This window comes from Cavia porcellus, unplaced genomic scaffold (genome assembly GCF_034190915.1).
Source record: "Cavia porcellus strain 051 isolate PalLab524CR breed Dunkin Hartley unplaced genomic scaffold, mCavPor4.1 scaffold_9, whole genome shotgun sequence".
NCBI lineage: Eukaryota > Metazoa > Chordata > Mammalia > Rodentia > Caviidae > Cavia > Cavia porcellus.
In genome coordinates this window covers 33,542,088-33,558,445 of record NW_026947492.1, presented here as the reverse complement: position 1 = coordinate 33,558,445, position 16,358 = coordinate 33,542,088, and the positions used below count along the sequence as shown (strand labels likewise).

At 40.5% G+C, this 16,358-nt stretch overlaps 1 protein-coding gene and 1 long non-coding RNA gene across 4 annotated transcripts in view; one reads left to right on the top strand and one right to left on the bottom strand.

Moving 5' to 3' along the window:
- Window positions 1-16,358, top strand: part of LOC106028271 (uncharacterized) — a 42,257-nt gene that overhangs the window by 16,056 nt on the left and 9,843 nt on the right. For 2 of the 3 annotated variants that reach the window (XR_010049764.1, XR_001201888.3), the window contains 3 exons: window positions 6,062-6,918; window positions 7,662-7,725; window positions 15,704-15,945. This is a non-coding gene — a long non-coding RNA (uncharacterized LOC106028271). The remainder of the gene's footprint in view (window positions 1-6,061; window positions 6,919-7,661; window positions 7,726-15,703; window positions 15,946-16,358) is intronic. The other variant, XR_010049765.1, reaches the window with a different exon arrangement.
- The window catches only part of Mmp20 (matrix metallopeptidase 20), a 41,753-nt gene that overhangs the window by 19,700 nt on the left and 5,695 nt on the right, over window positions 1-16,358 (bottom strand). The window contains exons 2-6 of the mRNA XM_003472776.4: window positions 15,673-15,920; window positions 10,358-10,506; window positions 9,170-9,295; window positions 8,287-8,448; window positions 6,068-6,209 (exon numbers count right to left, since the gene is read on the bottom strand). Coding sequence (XP_003472824.1) covers window positions 6,068-6,209; window positions 8,287-8,448; window positions 9,170-9,295; window positions 10,358-10,506; window positions 15,673-15,920 — 827 coding nt within the window. The remainder of the gene's footprint in view (window positions 1-6,067; window positions 6,210-8,286; window positions 8,449-9,169; window positions 9,296-10,357; window positions 10,507-15,672; window positions 15,921-16,358) is intronic.

The window sequence follows — 16,358 nt, the reverse complement described above, 5'->3', positions numbered from 1 at the left end:
TGACACTATGCATATGAAAATGTTTTATAAATTCCGGTCTATTCTTACAATTACTAGTAGATTCTTAATGTCTTAATTCCACAAATCTATTCATTGATGATATGTAAAAACCTCCTTTTGAAGTTGTTTCACTGGAAATTTTGAGGTCCATGTGATCAGGACAATGGCTGAGAAGGTCATCCATTTTTTGGTTTCACTTCAAATATAGTAGCATATCTTAAAGTGCTTCAGAGGCCAAGAAATCAACCATGCATCATCCTCTTCCCTGACAAGGAAAGTACAGCTCATAAAACAAAAACCCATGTGTAGACAGTTATGTGAATTAAAAAGTCAAAGCTGTGCATTATGTCCTGAAGAGAATTTACATCCATCTGAGGAGCATCATGTTACATCCATCTTAGAGAGTCAGAGATCTTAGTTCACTTGTTTCTTTGTCTAAATTCTTAACACATCAGCAACTGGTCTAAGTAAATGCAATATTGTTTTTTGACTGTAAATGAAGCAAACTTATAGCAAGCAGAGGGACAGCCCCAGGGGATGTATGGAGGAGGAAGACTTGCTGGGGCTTTCTGCAAGCTGTGGGACCTGAGAAATTTGACATTCAAATGCTTTAGCTGCCGTGGTTATTGATTTTACTGCCCCTCTTTCTTATAGTATTTTGCATTTCTTCTTCTTCGTGGCTCTTTTTCATGCTTTCAAGCAAGCATGAACATTTCTCATCTTTGAAATCCTCTTATGACCCTGCTGCCAGCCATTATCTTAACATTCTTTATTAGTAACAAGATTCTCCAGCGGATCTCTAGCTACGACTTTCTTTCCTCCACCATTTGCTCTGTAACTTTTTGGGACTTTCCCTGATCCTCACTCTTCTGTGACCATGATCCATAAGTATCCTGGTCAATCAGTCTCTTCTTCAGTCCTCAGTCTGGTGACCTTGGTATCATTTTCCACTGTTGGTCATAAGAACAAAACAAACACCAAAATTAAGATAAACCTCCTTTCCCTGATTTATCTGGGGCTGTACCACGGGGATTTTATTTCTGATATCAAGAAGATGGAGGGTAACATTCCAGCTGAGAAATCAAACAGTGCGGATTAAATGAATTAAAGGGTGTGAAATGCTTAGCATAGTTCACAGGACCTCACAGATGACTATGAAATGTGAGCCACCATTGTTGTTATTACTAATTTTAGGGCACTAGCTCATTCTGGCCTTTATTCAATGCTTTTCCTCCATGTTGTTTTTTCTGAGGCTCATTCCTTAGATTTTCTTGTTTTCTCTCTCTTTAGATCTGCTCCTTCTTCAGATCTGTTATCTATGCTCACATCTTTAATTGCTTCTTCCACATGGAAGGATCAAAGCCCACGAGATTTCCAGCTGTCACGCATGAGCTCATTCATACAAAACCCTGCTAGCACAATCATCACTTTAAGTCTGACACATCTGACATTCCTTTATGTGTCCGAAAAAATTCCCTTGACTCTTCTAATACAAATAATGGTATTATAATTCTCTCAGTCTTATGGCTATTTCCTTCTTTGAGTCTTCTTTTCCATTGTTCTGGCCAAATTAGTGTCCTGATTCTGCTGGTGAGTGCTACAGAATGCTTCTTACACTTATCCTTCTCTTTATTTCCTATATGCATAACCCTTAGAAATGTCTTTCTTTGCATTGTAAGCTATATAATATCTTTTAAAATGCAACAGTTAGTAATCCACTTTTTTAAAATAAAACAAACATTTTTGAGGAAAGTAATACTTCATAGCGGTGGCGATCCAATCTGCAAGCAGAGTCTGAGGACAACATGAAAATGTTTTTCCTACTAATTCAAGTGTGTAACAGTCGAAAAGCATGCATCGTTCAAGTTAAAATCCAGTGCTTAGCGGCTTGTTTCATAGCCAGCAGATGGCCCACGTTAGTGATAAGATAAATTCTAACTAGGAGTCAGAAGCTCTGGCCTGTAGGGTAAGTTCTGCTGTATTGAGGAACTTGGGTCTAATTACCTGCTCTTTAAAATGTAGGGTTTGGACATGATGAATCATTATGCTGGATCCATTTGTGAAATCTATTATTCTTTTAAACTCTGTAAGTGCTTGTGACATTCTTGATTTTATCATGAAAGTATATTGGATAAAATCCCAACTAAAGGAAAGATGCAAGTATACTTTTAGTGTGGCCACAAATGCAGCATTTCTCTCTTGCTGTCCATAGAACATTTGAATGTGCTTATGCACTATACAGAGTATTTAACAGCCTTAAAGGGGCTTCAAAAGGCCTTACATCCCATCTTGCTTTGGAAACAAATTGTTAGTATTACTTCACAGCTTGAAATGTCACAGCAACAGATTATTGCTGGTGACTGGGAATTCCAGGCTGATGAGTAGGAGAGAGCAGACACGAGCCCTTTCATAATCAATGGCTCTCTGGCTGCCAATATAACCGGGACTTGAAAGAATTCTTTGTTCTTTGTTCAGGCTGGGACTTTTGGTGGCAGCCAGGAGGAGGATCAGGGCTACACAGTCATGGAATTCCAGCTCTGGGTGACGCCTTAGGAGGTTACAGATTGGGGGAGTTAGGGTGTGACAGCTCTGATGTGTGGACTCAGCTTCAGCCTCTTTAGCCATATGCTCCTGACCCGGCTGCTTACTTTTCCTCTGCCTTATAACTCACAGGGCGCCATATGCATTTGATAACAAAGTGTTTACTGTTGTAAGTACTGAACACATTGAGTCATTATTAATATCACACAACACCCTCATTTTACAGAGCACAGGGAGAGGCCCATGGTCTGTGGTGAATCAGAGGCAAATCCAGCCCTGACCACTGTCCTGCTTCTATGTCTTCCTAGTTCTTTGGAATTGTCTGCCCTACCGCAATAGCTTATCACATTCTTAGTCAGCCATCTCTTCCTCTCTACACCCTCCCCTGATTATTCATTTTTGGATGCCTCGTATCTAGCTCTCTTTTCTCTTCCACTATCACTCTCAGTATTCAATAGTCAAGACTATGTTAAAGGACATTTCATCTTCAAATAATCATTCATAACTGATAAATGTTGCTTGATAGGTATTTGTTTGGTTTTGCATCTTAGAGAATGATAATTGAGCGAAACTGTAACGTATCTCTGAACTCACAGCCTTGTCTCTACTGCAACTGCTGATATTTACCCGAAGAATGACTTGCCCTCTACATGACGATTGGTGCATTGCTTTATTGTGGAGAAAGTGCTGCATGCTGTTTCATTCAGTATCTGACAGTGTCATATCTGGTGAAGCTAGTGTCCCGAGTTTCCCTGTCCTACAACTTTTTTGACACCCCTGGGCCATCGACTATCAATTCTGCCTGGTTTAGTTTTCAGTAAAGTAAAAGCTGCTAATGCCAAGATGTAGTCACTTATGTTTGATGCAAACCAAAGCAGAGCCAGGAGCTCCCACGGTGGGGCTGGGGTGGGCATTATGCTTGTGTGTCAGAGCTAAGAACTACTCCAAGAGTTCTCTGACAGACAAGCACACGGGGCAAGTTACTTCTGTGAAGACACCTCTGCAGCTACTCAGCGCTGTAAGTGAGTAATCGCCAGCTTGTTCAGAGCCTCCGTGACTAATCACCTTGTTTCAAAAATCTTCACTCCATTGCTGTCACCTCCTGAGATGCCCTTGTGATTTGTCACAGAAAATTGTCCTGGATTATAGTTCCCTTCTTATTCCTGAATAAATTTGCTATTTCTTTAGAGATCCTTTCTCTCTATTGTTATTTTAGGTCAACAAAAAAAGTTAATAGAAATGACATCATGATAGTAAGTCTGAAAAAATTGAAAATCAGTAAGAATAAATAAAAAGAAATCAACTGGGTTCTCTCAATACTCTAACTACCTCTACACTGCCATGGCACAGTACTATTTTTTAAATATTCTTTTTCCTCAAAATGGCAACTGCCATTTACTGTGCACTTTCGTGTGATTCGAATGTTACTCGCCCAAGGTTGCCTCTTTCGTGAGTGGGGGCCAGGATTCAAGCCCACTTGAGAAGGAAGCCTGGGCTCCTGCCTTAATCTGCCTTTGAAAATGAAATACCTATCTATTCTTACACATTTAGTTCAAGATATCCCTAATTTTTAAATTTGGAAACAGTATAGATGTTCATAAGTATGGGATTTTTTAAAAAAAAAGTAATGCTATAGCTATTCATTGCAATAACATATCATATATAAAAAATTAAGATTAAAATTTATTTAAAATGAAATATTGGGGCCGGGGATTTAGCTTAGTGGCATAAGCACCTGCCTGGCAAGTGCTAGGTCATGAGTTCAATTCCCGGTACCCCCTCCCCCCCAGAAAAAGTGAATTTAAAATGAAATATTGTTATGTGAAAAAATTTTATAAATCAACAAAACTAGTAAAATGTTTTTTAAATCCTTGCCATTGTCTCTTATTTACATCATATAACTCAATTCAGAGAAAAGGCCCGGAGAACATGCAACAGCACAGTTAGCTGCTGTGTTAGTCTGTGTCACAGACAGGATGTTTGTGCCCCTCATCCATAGGCTGAATCTCTGACTCCTATTTTGATGGTATTTGGAGATGGGCTTTGGGGAAACCATTAGGCTTACATGAAGTAATGAGGGCGAGTCTCTGGGATGGAATTTAGTGGCCTTATAAAAAGAGGCACAGAAAGCTGGTTTGCTCTCCCTTCCTTCTCCCTCCGTGCTTAAGAAGAGTCACATGAGCACAGTGAGAAGTTGGCTGCCTACAGGAAACCAAAGGAAGAGGCCTTAGCATGAAACCTGCCTTGTCAGCCCTTGCCTTGAGTTTCTAGAAGAAATTTCTGTCTACATTATCCTGTCTAGGGTATCCTGTTATGGCAGCTCAAGTATTTTGGGCATAAGGTTCTGTGCAAATTAGGATTTCTTTTTAAAAATCGGTGCTCTCTCTCTTTTCTGAATGAACACAATTATTCTTATAATAATAGCTAAAAAATCTATCCCCAAAAGAAACATGAAATTTTTCAGACACTATCTCTTTTGTAAGCCTTCTCTGGACATCCCCAGGTGCTTTTTCTCTGTCCTTATCTCATAGCTCCACCTTATATAGTATGCATCACACTGTTTTGCAATGCGTTTTGAATGTCCCTTCTCAAGCCATTATGAGGTATTCAAAGGTAGCGTGGGTATCAATCTATTTTCATGTCTACAGACACTGCGAGAGTGCTTGGTACCCGAATAGGTTCAGTGAACACTTTTCCATGGAAGGAAAGAAGTGTCATACACATGTACACTCCTGAGCCTCTCTGTCTGTTCTAGTGTGACTGAACTTTGTCTCCAGTAAAGGGAAGAATGTAGGTGGGAGTTGCTTTTTGTCTTCTCAGAAAGAAGTAATTACAGTTCCCAGTGTTATGGAGACAGTAGCCATACTCCTTGAAAAGCTGAAGTATGGGGAGAAAGGGATATATTTTATCTGTGCTAGTTGATGACTGACAAGGGGGAAGGTTGAGAGGCCTTGAAAAAGAGGATTTTAGGAAGAGGGCTTACCTTAGAATCATCCACACATTATCTATTCATCTGATTATCCATCCATCCATCCATCCATCCATCCTTCCATCCATCCACCTATATGCTCAACTGCTCAGGTAGCCAACATTATTTTACCAAATACTTATTGAATACTTACTAAGTGCTCTTACTAACCACATAGTAGTAAAGAAAACAGGTATCACATAATTTTGATTTCATATCCTAGTTCAGTCACTTAACTGTAACCATGGGAAATATACTTGGTCTATTTGAGCTGCTTTCTTCCTCTGTAAATTGGAGATTCTAATCTCTAAAGTGAAAAAGTTTAGATTAAATACTGTACATGTGTGAAAAGGATCTAGCACAGTACCAAGACCTAGTGGGGCTCTACAAACAGCAGTTTTGGAAGTTCTATACGTACCCAAAGACTTCTGCTGCCCACACTAAATTAGACACCATTTCTGCGTCATCTTCAGACACAGCAGCAACAAGGACCTCTAGGATGATGGTTTGGGGGTGATCTGAGGCCTGACAATTGCTGTTGGTGTGTTTTAGGCTTACCTATCCTTGAAGAACAGAAGCTCCTTTCCTAGCATTGTTACTGCATCAAAGGATGAGCTGGAGTCACACACATCAGGGATGGATGGTTTGCGAGGAGGTAGGTGGGGAACAGTGGGTTTTCCCAGGTATGGTTTCCGAGGTCCTAGGATTCAAAATCTCTTGGTCAAAAATCATACCAGGAGTTTAGAGTTTGCACACCACTGCTCTAGAGATGTTCACCACATTCACTCTGTGCATGACATCACAAAGAGATGGCTGTCAGTGACACATAGACCTTTGTTGGAATCTTGGATTTCCTAGTTGTCAAGTTTTGTGATTTGAGACAAATACATTAACTATTTAGAGTCTCAGCTTCCTCTCGGGTAAAAATAGGAACGGTAATTACAGGATTTACTTCCAAAGAGTGTTACAAGAATTAAGTAACTTTTGTAAAGCTTGGCGCACAGTAAATGTTTAAAGAATATTCTTTTATTGTCATTAACAACTTCCTTGGTAGCTACAGATTCTCTGAATTAGAAGTATACTGTGATTAAAATTTGTTATTTCTTTGTAATTAAGTTACTTTTATCATGAAAATTAGAACTTTCTTGCATACTTTTTATTTTTTCCCTGTACTCCTTGACATCCTGCACTCTGCTCAACGCTTCTTGAGTCACTGAGGACAGGCTGAGTGGAGATCAAGATATCTCCTGGTGGATCTACTCGTGAAACTGGGACTCATTCCTTGGGGGAATTGTTGGTGTTTGCATCTCCCACTGCATCCCTGCCAACTATAGAAGAATGAGCTGGGGCTGCCTTAATCATTGTCTTTGGAAGACCCTACTCCTTGATGAAGCTTGAGGCAGCCCAAGGTGAGAATCAGGGAAGGAATGAGAACAGGGCAAGAGTCCAGGGCCCAGTAAGGAGCAGAGATAGACTGGCATAGGGGGAGAGGACGGGTCAGCAATGGAATGAGGGTCAGAGGTGAGGCTTTGAAAGAAGGTAAAACACTGGAAATATGGTGACCGGGAATGAAAGGTGGTCTGGAGGGGGTGATATTTCTGTTCCCTGCAGACATAAAGCTCTCTTGTGCATAAATGACCATGTCGAAACACATGCTTTGGTTCCTGGCCTGGTGATACCGCAACAGGCAAGTATATGGGCTTGTGCCTTCTTGGCAGCCCTTGAGAATTGCTTCACTTTGAATTTTCCCATGTATGCTTTGAAGAGTTTATAAAATTGGATATTCACAGCATTACCTGTCCCTTAGGAGGTAGCAGAAATAGCACCTACCCTTTCTGGAAATTAGAGCTCCCCAAAGGTGTCTTTGGATTCATTCTGTCTTTTGTGCCTTGGGCAACATCTGTCTGCACATGTGTGCACCTCTTAGCTGGTTGACTCACAAACAGGCAGGAAGCCACTGAGAGGGGTGCCTGTCCCGGCCTGTTAGGCTGAGAGGATGTGGAGAGGTTCTGACAAGTGAGGCTGATGACCCTGGTCTTCAAGGCCCAGGGAAAGTCCCCTCCAATTTTTTGTTCTTTTATTCATTAAAGAGAAATTGTGAATATGCAAAGATGTTTTGAGATTCTTTCTCATGTATTGTTTTGCCTTTTAGGAAAACTGGATATAGATTTTCTAAGAGTCCTTTCTTACCCTTCGAAAGAATGTTAACACTTCAGGTAATTTTGAATATCATAAGATGCTTAACTGTCTTTGACCTTGGCTTTTTCAGTTATCAAACGAGGAGAACAAATTCACACCTACAGCCTTGTCACAAGGGTGACATCTGATATGTGTGATCATGTTCCATGAAGTACAGATTATATGTACACCTGAGTGGTGGAGTTATTATTAACACCATAGCTATTGTTAGGAAGCTAAGGCCACTTATCTACAGATGGGCAAACATGGTATATGTAAACTATAAAATATATCCACGTTCTTCTCTTGTATAACATTTTACCTACTAGAAAAACAAATGACTGTGTGTTCTTATGTCCAGTCAAGGCCAGACTATTTTGGAAAAAAGATGCAAAATTTAATTGCACATAGTAGAAAAGAAAAAAGAAAGCAGTATTCATAACTAGTGAATAAACTTCACAGAAACACATCACTGGGGCTGAGGTCTATAGTGTAATTTGCTTATGCAGATGACTCCTGGAATGGAACTTTTTAAAAATTGGAAACTGAATGCCTGTCACTTTCAGAGTTAGTGGTAAAAAGAAGTGTAGTCATCATACCGTACAATGCCTGGATCCCTTTCACATCATCCTTAGGAAGGCGGAATCCATAGGGATTCTTGTACTTGTAAGTTGGGTACATCAGTGCCGATGGGTCTGTGGAATGGGCCAGACCCAGGGCATGGCCAAATTCATGAGCGGCAACAGTAAATAAATTGAAACCTAAACAATATGAGAAAGAACAATTGCATCAACACAGGTATTTGTTTTCTCTATCATCTGTCTTTATAAGAGAATTTATGTCCTAATCATCTGGACTATTCAAAGTTCGACAGGCTATTTTGACTCTTAGTTTTGCTGAATTCAATCTAGTTTTTTTCCTCCTGTTGGGTTTGGGTAAGATGCTTGATAGCTTGATAAAGGAGGACGTTGGAGTTAATAGTGGCAATGGAAGACCACCAATGCCTACATAGTTTTCTGCTATCAGAGCCTACAGCTCTTCATGCACATGTTTCATACTGAAGGTTTCAGATGACCTGCATGTTACTCTGGAATCTTCATCCCCATCCCCATGATGTTTCTCAGGATACACTGATCCTCTTAGATCATTTCTGAATGAAACTTTTACCCCAAACACTAGCAAGAAAAAAATAAATACTACATAATTGACAAAAAAGAGAGTTATGTGCTGAGGAGGGGATTGTCGGTTCTTGAGATTATATGCTATGAAACAGAGATCATTAGACAACTCTACAGTATAATCTTGGGTGGGTCTTTTCCCTTGTGGATTTTTGTTCCCCTGTGGATTTTTGGCTTACTTGTTTTTGCTAGCCAGCCCCCCTAGTTAAAGGGTGGCTAGGGACGTTGAACCTCAAGGTTTCATGATGGAGGCTCAGAAGAAGGTACAATATTTTCCAGGTTATGGTGAATTGTGCATATATACCATTCATCCCCAAAGTCCACTTCTCAGCATTGTCAAAATGTGTATCTCCTCCTAGGCCTTCTCCAGGTGCAAATGCATGGGCTAGAGTCCCTCGAGGCCCATCAAATGGGTAGGAATCCCCGTGATCTAAACAACAGGAAATGACAACATGGTCAAGTACCAGCATTTCAGAGGCACAGAGAACGGATGCTGTGAATAGTATTGATGCTAAAATTTATTCCTGGTATTAATTTTTTATAGTAGGAAACCACATATTAACTCTATGTCCTCCAAAGCTGCCCTGAGCCACACTTTCCTCCCTCTCCACCAAGTGGCCTTCGTCTGCTGTAAGGAACAGAATCTTCCAAGAGCTAAGTTACATTTAGGGCCATTTCTAAAGGGGTTAGACTCCAGACTTACTTGATCTTCTCTCTCCTAGCTCCACAGGGTGTTTTCCACAGTGCCATCACATTAAAATTAAGACCAGTACCTGAAATGTCAAGGACTCTAGAAACATTGTCTGTGGAGAGGTAGAGGCAGTGGTTCTCACTTAGCACACTGCTAGGAAGCTGAGGAGGGAACGGAACCCCACGGGCCATTTGGGTCTCCCTTCCTACCTGGTGTTTCTCTGGAAAGGGCTCAGAGCTCGGCACCATTCTCTGTGCAAACTCATGCTTTACTCCTTCCAGGATGAATGAGGGATCAGAAAAGGGAGCGAGTTGCAATTTGAAATGCCACGCACCCTCCAGAAGGGGTCCTAATCATCGCTCCAGAGGAAAAGCTGCATTGGGTCTCTGTGGAATTTATTTCCTTCAGTGAGGACATAGGTGGGGGATTCTGGCTACTATGAAAGAGGGTAATGGTGCGGAATCTTATCCTAGGAATGGCTGAGGTCAGGTGGCCTCTGAGCCCATGGGAAGGTGAAATCTGACAGAAGTTATCCCCCAATGGGACAAAGCCACACTGAAAGCTTGTTATGGTGAGCCTGTCCTGATGAGTGTGATGATGACCAGAAATGCTAAGAACTCCTTTCTCTCTATTTTGAGGCCACATGAAGATCATCAGTTTGCCAGGGTCTTGGCCTCTGCCGATCACAACCCTGTGTGATGGAGGACATGCTGATAGCTTGCATAAAAGACATAGAAGTCTTAGACACAGTGGGACAGTTCTTCTTTGCTTTAATAGACAAAATCCAAGAAGCACCAGTACCTCCAGTTTCAAAAGATACCATAATGTCGGCTTCTCCTGAGTTTATTCTCACAAAGTTCAGAGGGACGGCGCTACTCCAGGCCCGCAGCGCCATCTCAATTGCTCTCTCCACCTCAGCAGGGCTCATGGAAGCTGCGTATTTGGATATTCTGTGAAAAGAGAAGAAACATGTTTTCCTCCCAGTAAATGCTCCTAAAGGAAGAAGGCAAATACTGTATTGTAGGTTGGGTTAAAAACCAAAAGACTGAGCATGAATCTGTAATTTAGATTTTTTCTTCCAAATGATTTTTTTTTTTTTTTTTTGTCTTTTTCCTTTTTATTGGTACCGGGGATCAAACTCACGAACTGCCTGCTTGCAAGGCAGGCACTTATGCCGCTAAGCTAAATCCCCAGCCCCTTCCAAATGACTTTTATTTTTTTCATATATGTGGCTGTATGTTTAACAATAAGATAAATTAAGGAGAGAAATGAGAGACAGTTGAGATAATCTAGTACTATAGAGGGTGGCTTTTATTGTTATACCATCACTAATTTTAAAGAATAGTACTTGTGAAATGTTAGAATTTGTAAGAAGTTTATCATCCTAAAATGGTTTTAATTGAGAAGCCTCTTTTTCCTCAAAAGGGACTGAAAACTTTCAATTATAAAATATATAGGGCCGGGGATTTACCTCAGTGACTCAAGCATTTGCCTGGTAAGCACGAGGTCCTGAGTTTGATCTTTGGTTAAAAAAAAAAAAAAATTGTATACAGACACACACAGACTTTTGAGGTTTTACAAATTCTCATTCAAGGACCAGCAGGTTTTCCCCAGACCTGTTGGGGAATTTTTTTTTTTTTAAATCTTGTATTGGTAAAGAAACAGAAAATACTAGGTTTAAGAAAGCACGCTCACTGGAATTGAAAAAAGGCTGAGCAGTATGACGATATTTGAAGGCTGAAAAGTATAGTGTTTTTTGGATATATAGGGGTAGAAGCAGAAGGGCTTGTGCTCTGAAGCCCAGGGTCTGCGGCTCCTGGCGGCATGCAAAGAAGGTGCGGGGTGTGTGTGTGGGGGCTTCCCCCGGGACCTTGGGCTGGGCTGCAGTAATCAATGTAACTAACGAACAAGGTCTGTGGGAGCCGATTCTCGGTGCAGATCCAAGCCTGCATTCTCTGTCTCCAACTCCTGCTCCACACTTGCATGTAACAAATGTTCAGGAAACACTTGATAAATTAAAAAATAAGGAGTGGCTGCTTAAGGACAGCTTAGTGAGTTTCAAACCTTAGGACCTGTGATAACTACCTAGGGAGTTTGTGAAAAGTGCAAGTGTGATCCAGAAACACTCATTTAGCAAGTATTCTGTTTCAATCAGGGGCCACAATTTCAACAGGAACCACCAGTGGCAATGCCAAGGTCCAAAAAAGAAAGACCATGTCCCATAGCAAGGATGGTAAAAAGCTCAACTCAGGACATGGAGGGGAAGAAGATCTCTTTAACCCGGGAGTTGAGGCCAAAAGGGGGAAGCTATAGAGTTAAAGGGGCGATCAGAAAGACCTTTAAAGGGATTGTTTAATGCTTTTCAAATATGTTTACTCCATTTTGCAATACAAACCTGTGATTTAACTCAACTTTGCATAGTTAGTACCTTGAAATTTCTTCACATTATAGATAAGTCAGCTGTTTCTTTGAGCTAATTATGCATATTGGGCTGAAAAAGACAAGGGCAGAGACTAGAATAGCACCAGAAAAGGAGGAGAAAGTGGACAAAATTCTGATCCAAGATCTATTGATTGAAAAAAGTAACTGTGATCATTGCTAATATTGTTTGAAGACGTATTCTGTGCTGAGCATGGTTCTCTGTGTTATTTAGTTCCAAACGTTCCAGGAGAAGTAGATAATCATTGTCTTTATCACACAGATTTGTGACTAGTCAGGATTTGAGTCCAACTGTGTCTGACTTCAAAGCTTAGAAACACTGTACTATTTTTTCTTTTAAAATCATCTGTTTTTTGTTAAGTTATTCTAAAATCCAGTAGCTATACAGTAGAGCAGTAGTGTCTCTTTTGGTGGGCAGGGAACAAGAGATTTGTTTGGCAGCCATGAATACAGGCAGTGTGGGAGCACAGAGGGACTTGGGGTTGCGTGACTCACTGCAAAATGTTACGGTGCATTAAAGCTGCATTATACTGATCCAGCTTCTTTGTTGCTGAGTTCAGGCTAAAATTGTAGGGCACAGTTTAAGAAAACTATGAAAAGACTCCATGGACTTACATGCATTATTCTCATCTCAGTTTGATGTTTCATAAAGGCTTGTGTTCAACTTGGTGGTTTTTCTCTGTACTAGCTCTTTGATTCTTTTGTTCAGAGCGCCACCTTATGGATTTATAAGTACACAGCAGGTAACAAATGGTCACCAAGTCCTCTGGTGCTCAGTGGGATGCTCACACTCACTGGTGTACTGGAACAACTTAACCACCAGTTCCAAGGCCACAGCGAAACTCTCCTGATTCGTATGGTTTTCTGATTTCTGTGTTGTAAATATTTTTTCTGTGGATAATTTCACGGTACAGACTTGCCGCCCTCAACTGCAACATTGAGGAGTCAGCAGGGACACACCTTTAAATGGTATTTACCGTATAGATAAGGCGATGTACACAGAGGTGTGAATATGGGTAATAATAACATGCGGCAAAGTAGAAAGTGATATGTTCTGATTACTTTTGCTTTAAAGTATATGAAGATATACAAATGGCAAATAAATACATGAAGAAATGTTCACCATCACCAGTCATTTGAGAAATGCAAATTAAAACAGCACTGAGATTTCATCTCACTCCAGAAAGGATAGCTGCCATCAAGAAATCAACTGATCACGAATGTTGGTGAGGCTGCAGGGGAAAAGGAACACTGCTCCACTGTTGGTGGGAGTGTAGACTGGTGCAGCCACTATGGAAATCAGTATGGAGAATTCTCAGAAGACTAGGATTGGAAGTTCCATTCAGTCCAGCTATTCCCCTCCTGGATATTTTCCCAGAAAATTTGAAAAGGTCATGTCACACCGATATATGTGCACTCATGTTCATAACAGCACAATTTGTAAAAGCCAAATATCGTAAACAATCAAAATGCCCATCAACTGCAGAATAGATAAAAAAGATGCCATATTTTGTACAATGGAATAGTACTCAGCTATAAAAAGGGTGATCTTGAGGCTTTTATAGGTAAATGGAGGCAACTTGAGACTATCCTCGTAAGTGAAATAAATCAGACTCACATTTGTAGATATCGTATCATCTCTCTAATATAAAAATAACAATAAAAACTGAAAGAGAAATAAGATCCAAAATATATAATAATGAAAGGGAAAGAAAGTGCTGTAATGGTTATAACTATGTATGTTTAAGTGTGCAGGATAGATAACCATATTACTAAATTTTTGTTAATTTATGAAACAGAATATTTTGTATTGTCATTGTTCACTTTTTATGCTTTGATTTTGTAACTTGAACAACTACCTCTAAGATAAAAATATGTAATGTATCAAGCAGCGATTTCTTAGTTATTTTTTGAAATTTTGTAGTGTTTCTGCCCTTTTTTCTGTTTTGCTTTTTTCTCTAAATAAAAAGTATAATTTATTTGCAAATGTATATTGTTTACTGATGGTTGTATCCTAGCAACCAGATCACAGCAGTCATAGAATTTAACAATTGGCTCCAAATTTTCTGACACTTTAAAGATTGCCTCCTGTGAGCTCTTAGGCACCAGATGCAGCACACCAATATTCAGACTATTGCAACAAGGCCAACATTTTCTCAGCTCTAAATATTGTCCAGATGTGCCCATCCTACCAACACAGTCTGATTCTGATGCTGGCCACTGTATGCAGGTAAAGTCCAAGCTCCCTAGCATCATGTTCTGCAGGCTGCCTCTTTAGCCTCGATTCCTGCCCCTCTCCTCCCTGCACTCTGTACTTCACTGCATGATGGTTTCAGGGCACTGGATGGGCACCTGTTACCCAGCAGGACAGGCGTTCCAGTCCCTACTGTGAGCTTGGTTTTTTATTTATTTTATCGGTACCGGAGATCGAACTCACAACAGCATTGCTTACAAGGCAGGCCCTTAGGCCACTGAGCTAAATCCCCAGCTCTTAAAAAAATTTTTTTTTTTGTCTTTTTGAGGCAGGGTCTCTCTAGTTCAGGCTGGCCTTGGGCTCACTTTGTAGCCCAGGCTGATCTCGAACTTGCAACAATACTCCTGCCTCAGCCTCCCGAGTGCTGGGATTACAGGGTGAATCACCATGCCTGGATTGGTCTATTTTTCTACTTGAAAACCCCTTAACATTTGCCAGACCTGGAGCACAACTATAAATAGAGGCTGCTCTTCTTTTCCAAATCTCATCCATCTGGAATGAGCGAGGTCTACATATGCAGCCACTGTCCAGTCCCCTCAGGCTGAGCAGTGGGCACCATGGGTGATGAAACCCTCAGTTGGATTAGCATATGAATCAGTCTTTTCTGGCCCCAGAAATGGGTCCAGGCTGCTGGAGCTGGTAATTATGGCCTCAGTACCCAGAGCACAAGGAGGTAGGGTGAAGGCTCCTGTTGGGTACGGCCAGCCATTGTTCTAAATAGGAAGGCACAGAGGATGGACAGAGGGGAGTGCCCAGGAAGGAAGCAGAGGGCAGGAACTGCTACTTTGCCTTCAGATTGGCTCCTCATGTCACCACCCACTCCCTGATAACTTGGTGCCCGCGCCATCCCCGGTGTGCTATCTTAGTTCTCTGCTTAGACCTGTATTTCCTCTTTCCATCCAGAGTGGCCACGTCTCTTTGCAGGTTGTTTTCCCTAAAGGACTATGAATACCTTAAGATCTGGAAAAATGATCTGTTCACCTTTATAGCCCCAAAATTGAATGCCTATGGTAGATAACAAATCATCAGTAAATGCTTTTTGGAATCAATGAAAAAATAATTTATAAATGAATCAGTTTTATTTTTTACCGAGCAGATTATTTTAAGACAAATGCTTGGTACTGTTACTAATCTGACATTATATTATTTTTCTTTGGATATTAATATGACGTTTCCAACTGAAAAAAATGTAATGCTTAAAATGGCTTGTCTCTGAGATAATCCCAAAATTTTTATTTTCAAGTGAATTATTCATTGTCATTATCTAACAGACTTACAAAGTTCTTATTCTTTCTTATGGTTTTGGAGAGTCATGAGTTTTATAGAGATCAGAGGATACTTTTAAGTTGAGAGAGAGAGAGAAGGAGAGACAGAGAGACAGAGAGACTGAGATCTCTGAGTGTGGAAAACTATAGCTCCTTACCTGTATGTTAGAGTATTTTTTTCCCACTTAGGTTCACCTGGGAAGAGACGATAATTTGCCACATCGGGAACTCCACAGCGAGGCTTCTTGATCACGTCCATCGTGCTTTGGTCCAGCTTCCCAGTGAGCGGGAGGCCGAAGAATGTTTGCAGCTCCTTAATCTTCTTTACCATGGAATTGCCTCCTCTTGAAACCATTTCGCCAACCTGGTGCCCTCCTTTCTTTGTGTAATACTTGTCAAGATATGCCTGAAATGGAGAGGCAGGCGGACAGGTCTGTGGCATAGATTCTCACTCAAGTAAGATGGGGGATGATTTTCTTGTTGCAAAATAGTGTGTAGAGTATATTCTTACTTTTGGAAAAAATTAGACATTTTGCATAAATACAGCTTACACATATCTTAAGTTACTCATAATTATCTTTGAGTAGTGGGGCTCTTAGGCTATTTTTCTTTTGTCCATTTGCATTCTATAGTTTTTTCTATAGTAAATCTAACAAATATATGTTACTGCTTCCTCTTCAAAATAATTAAAAATAACAGAAGTACAATGATGTGAACATTTTTCCCATGGACTGAATATTTATCATTGAAGATCTTTACCTCATTTTCAAAATCAGGGCAGTATTTTACTGTTTTCATTATGTTTAACGTAAAATCAGTGTGTTTTTAACTCTGAAGTGTTGGG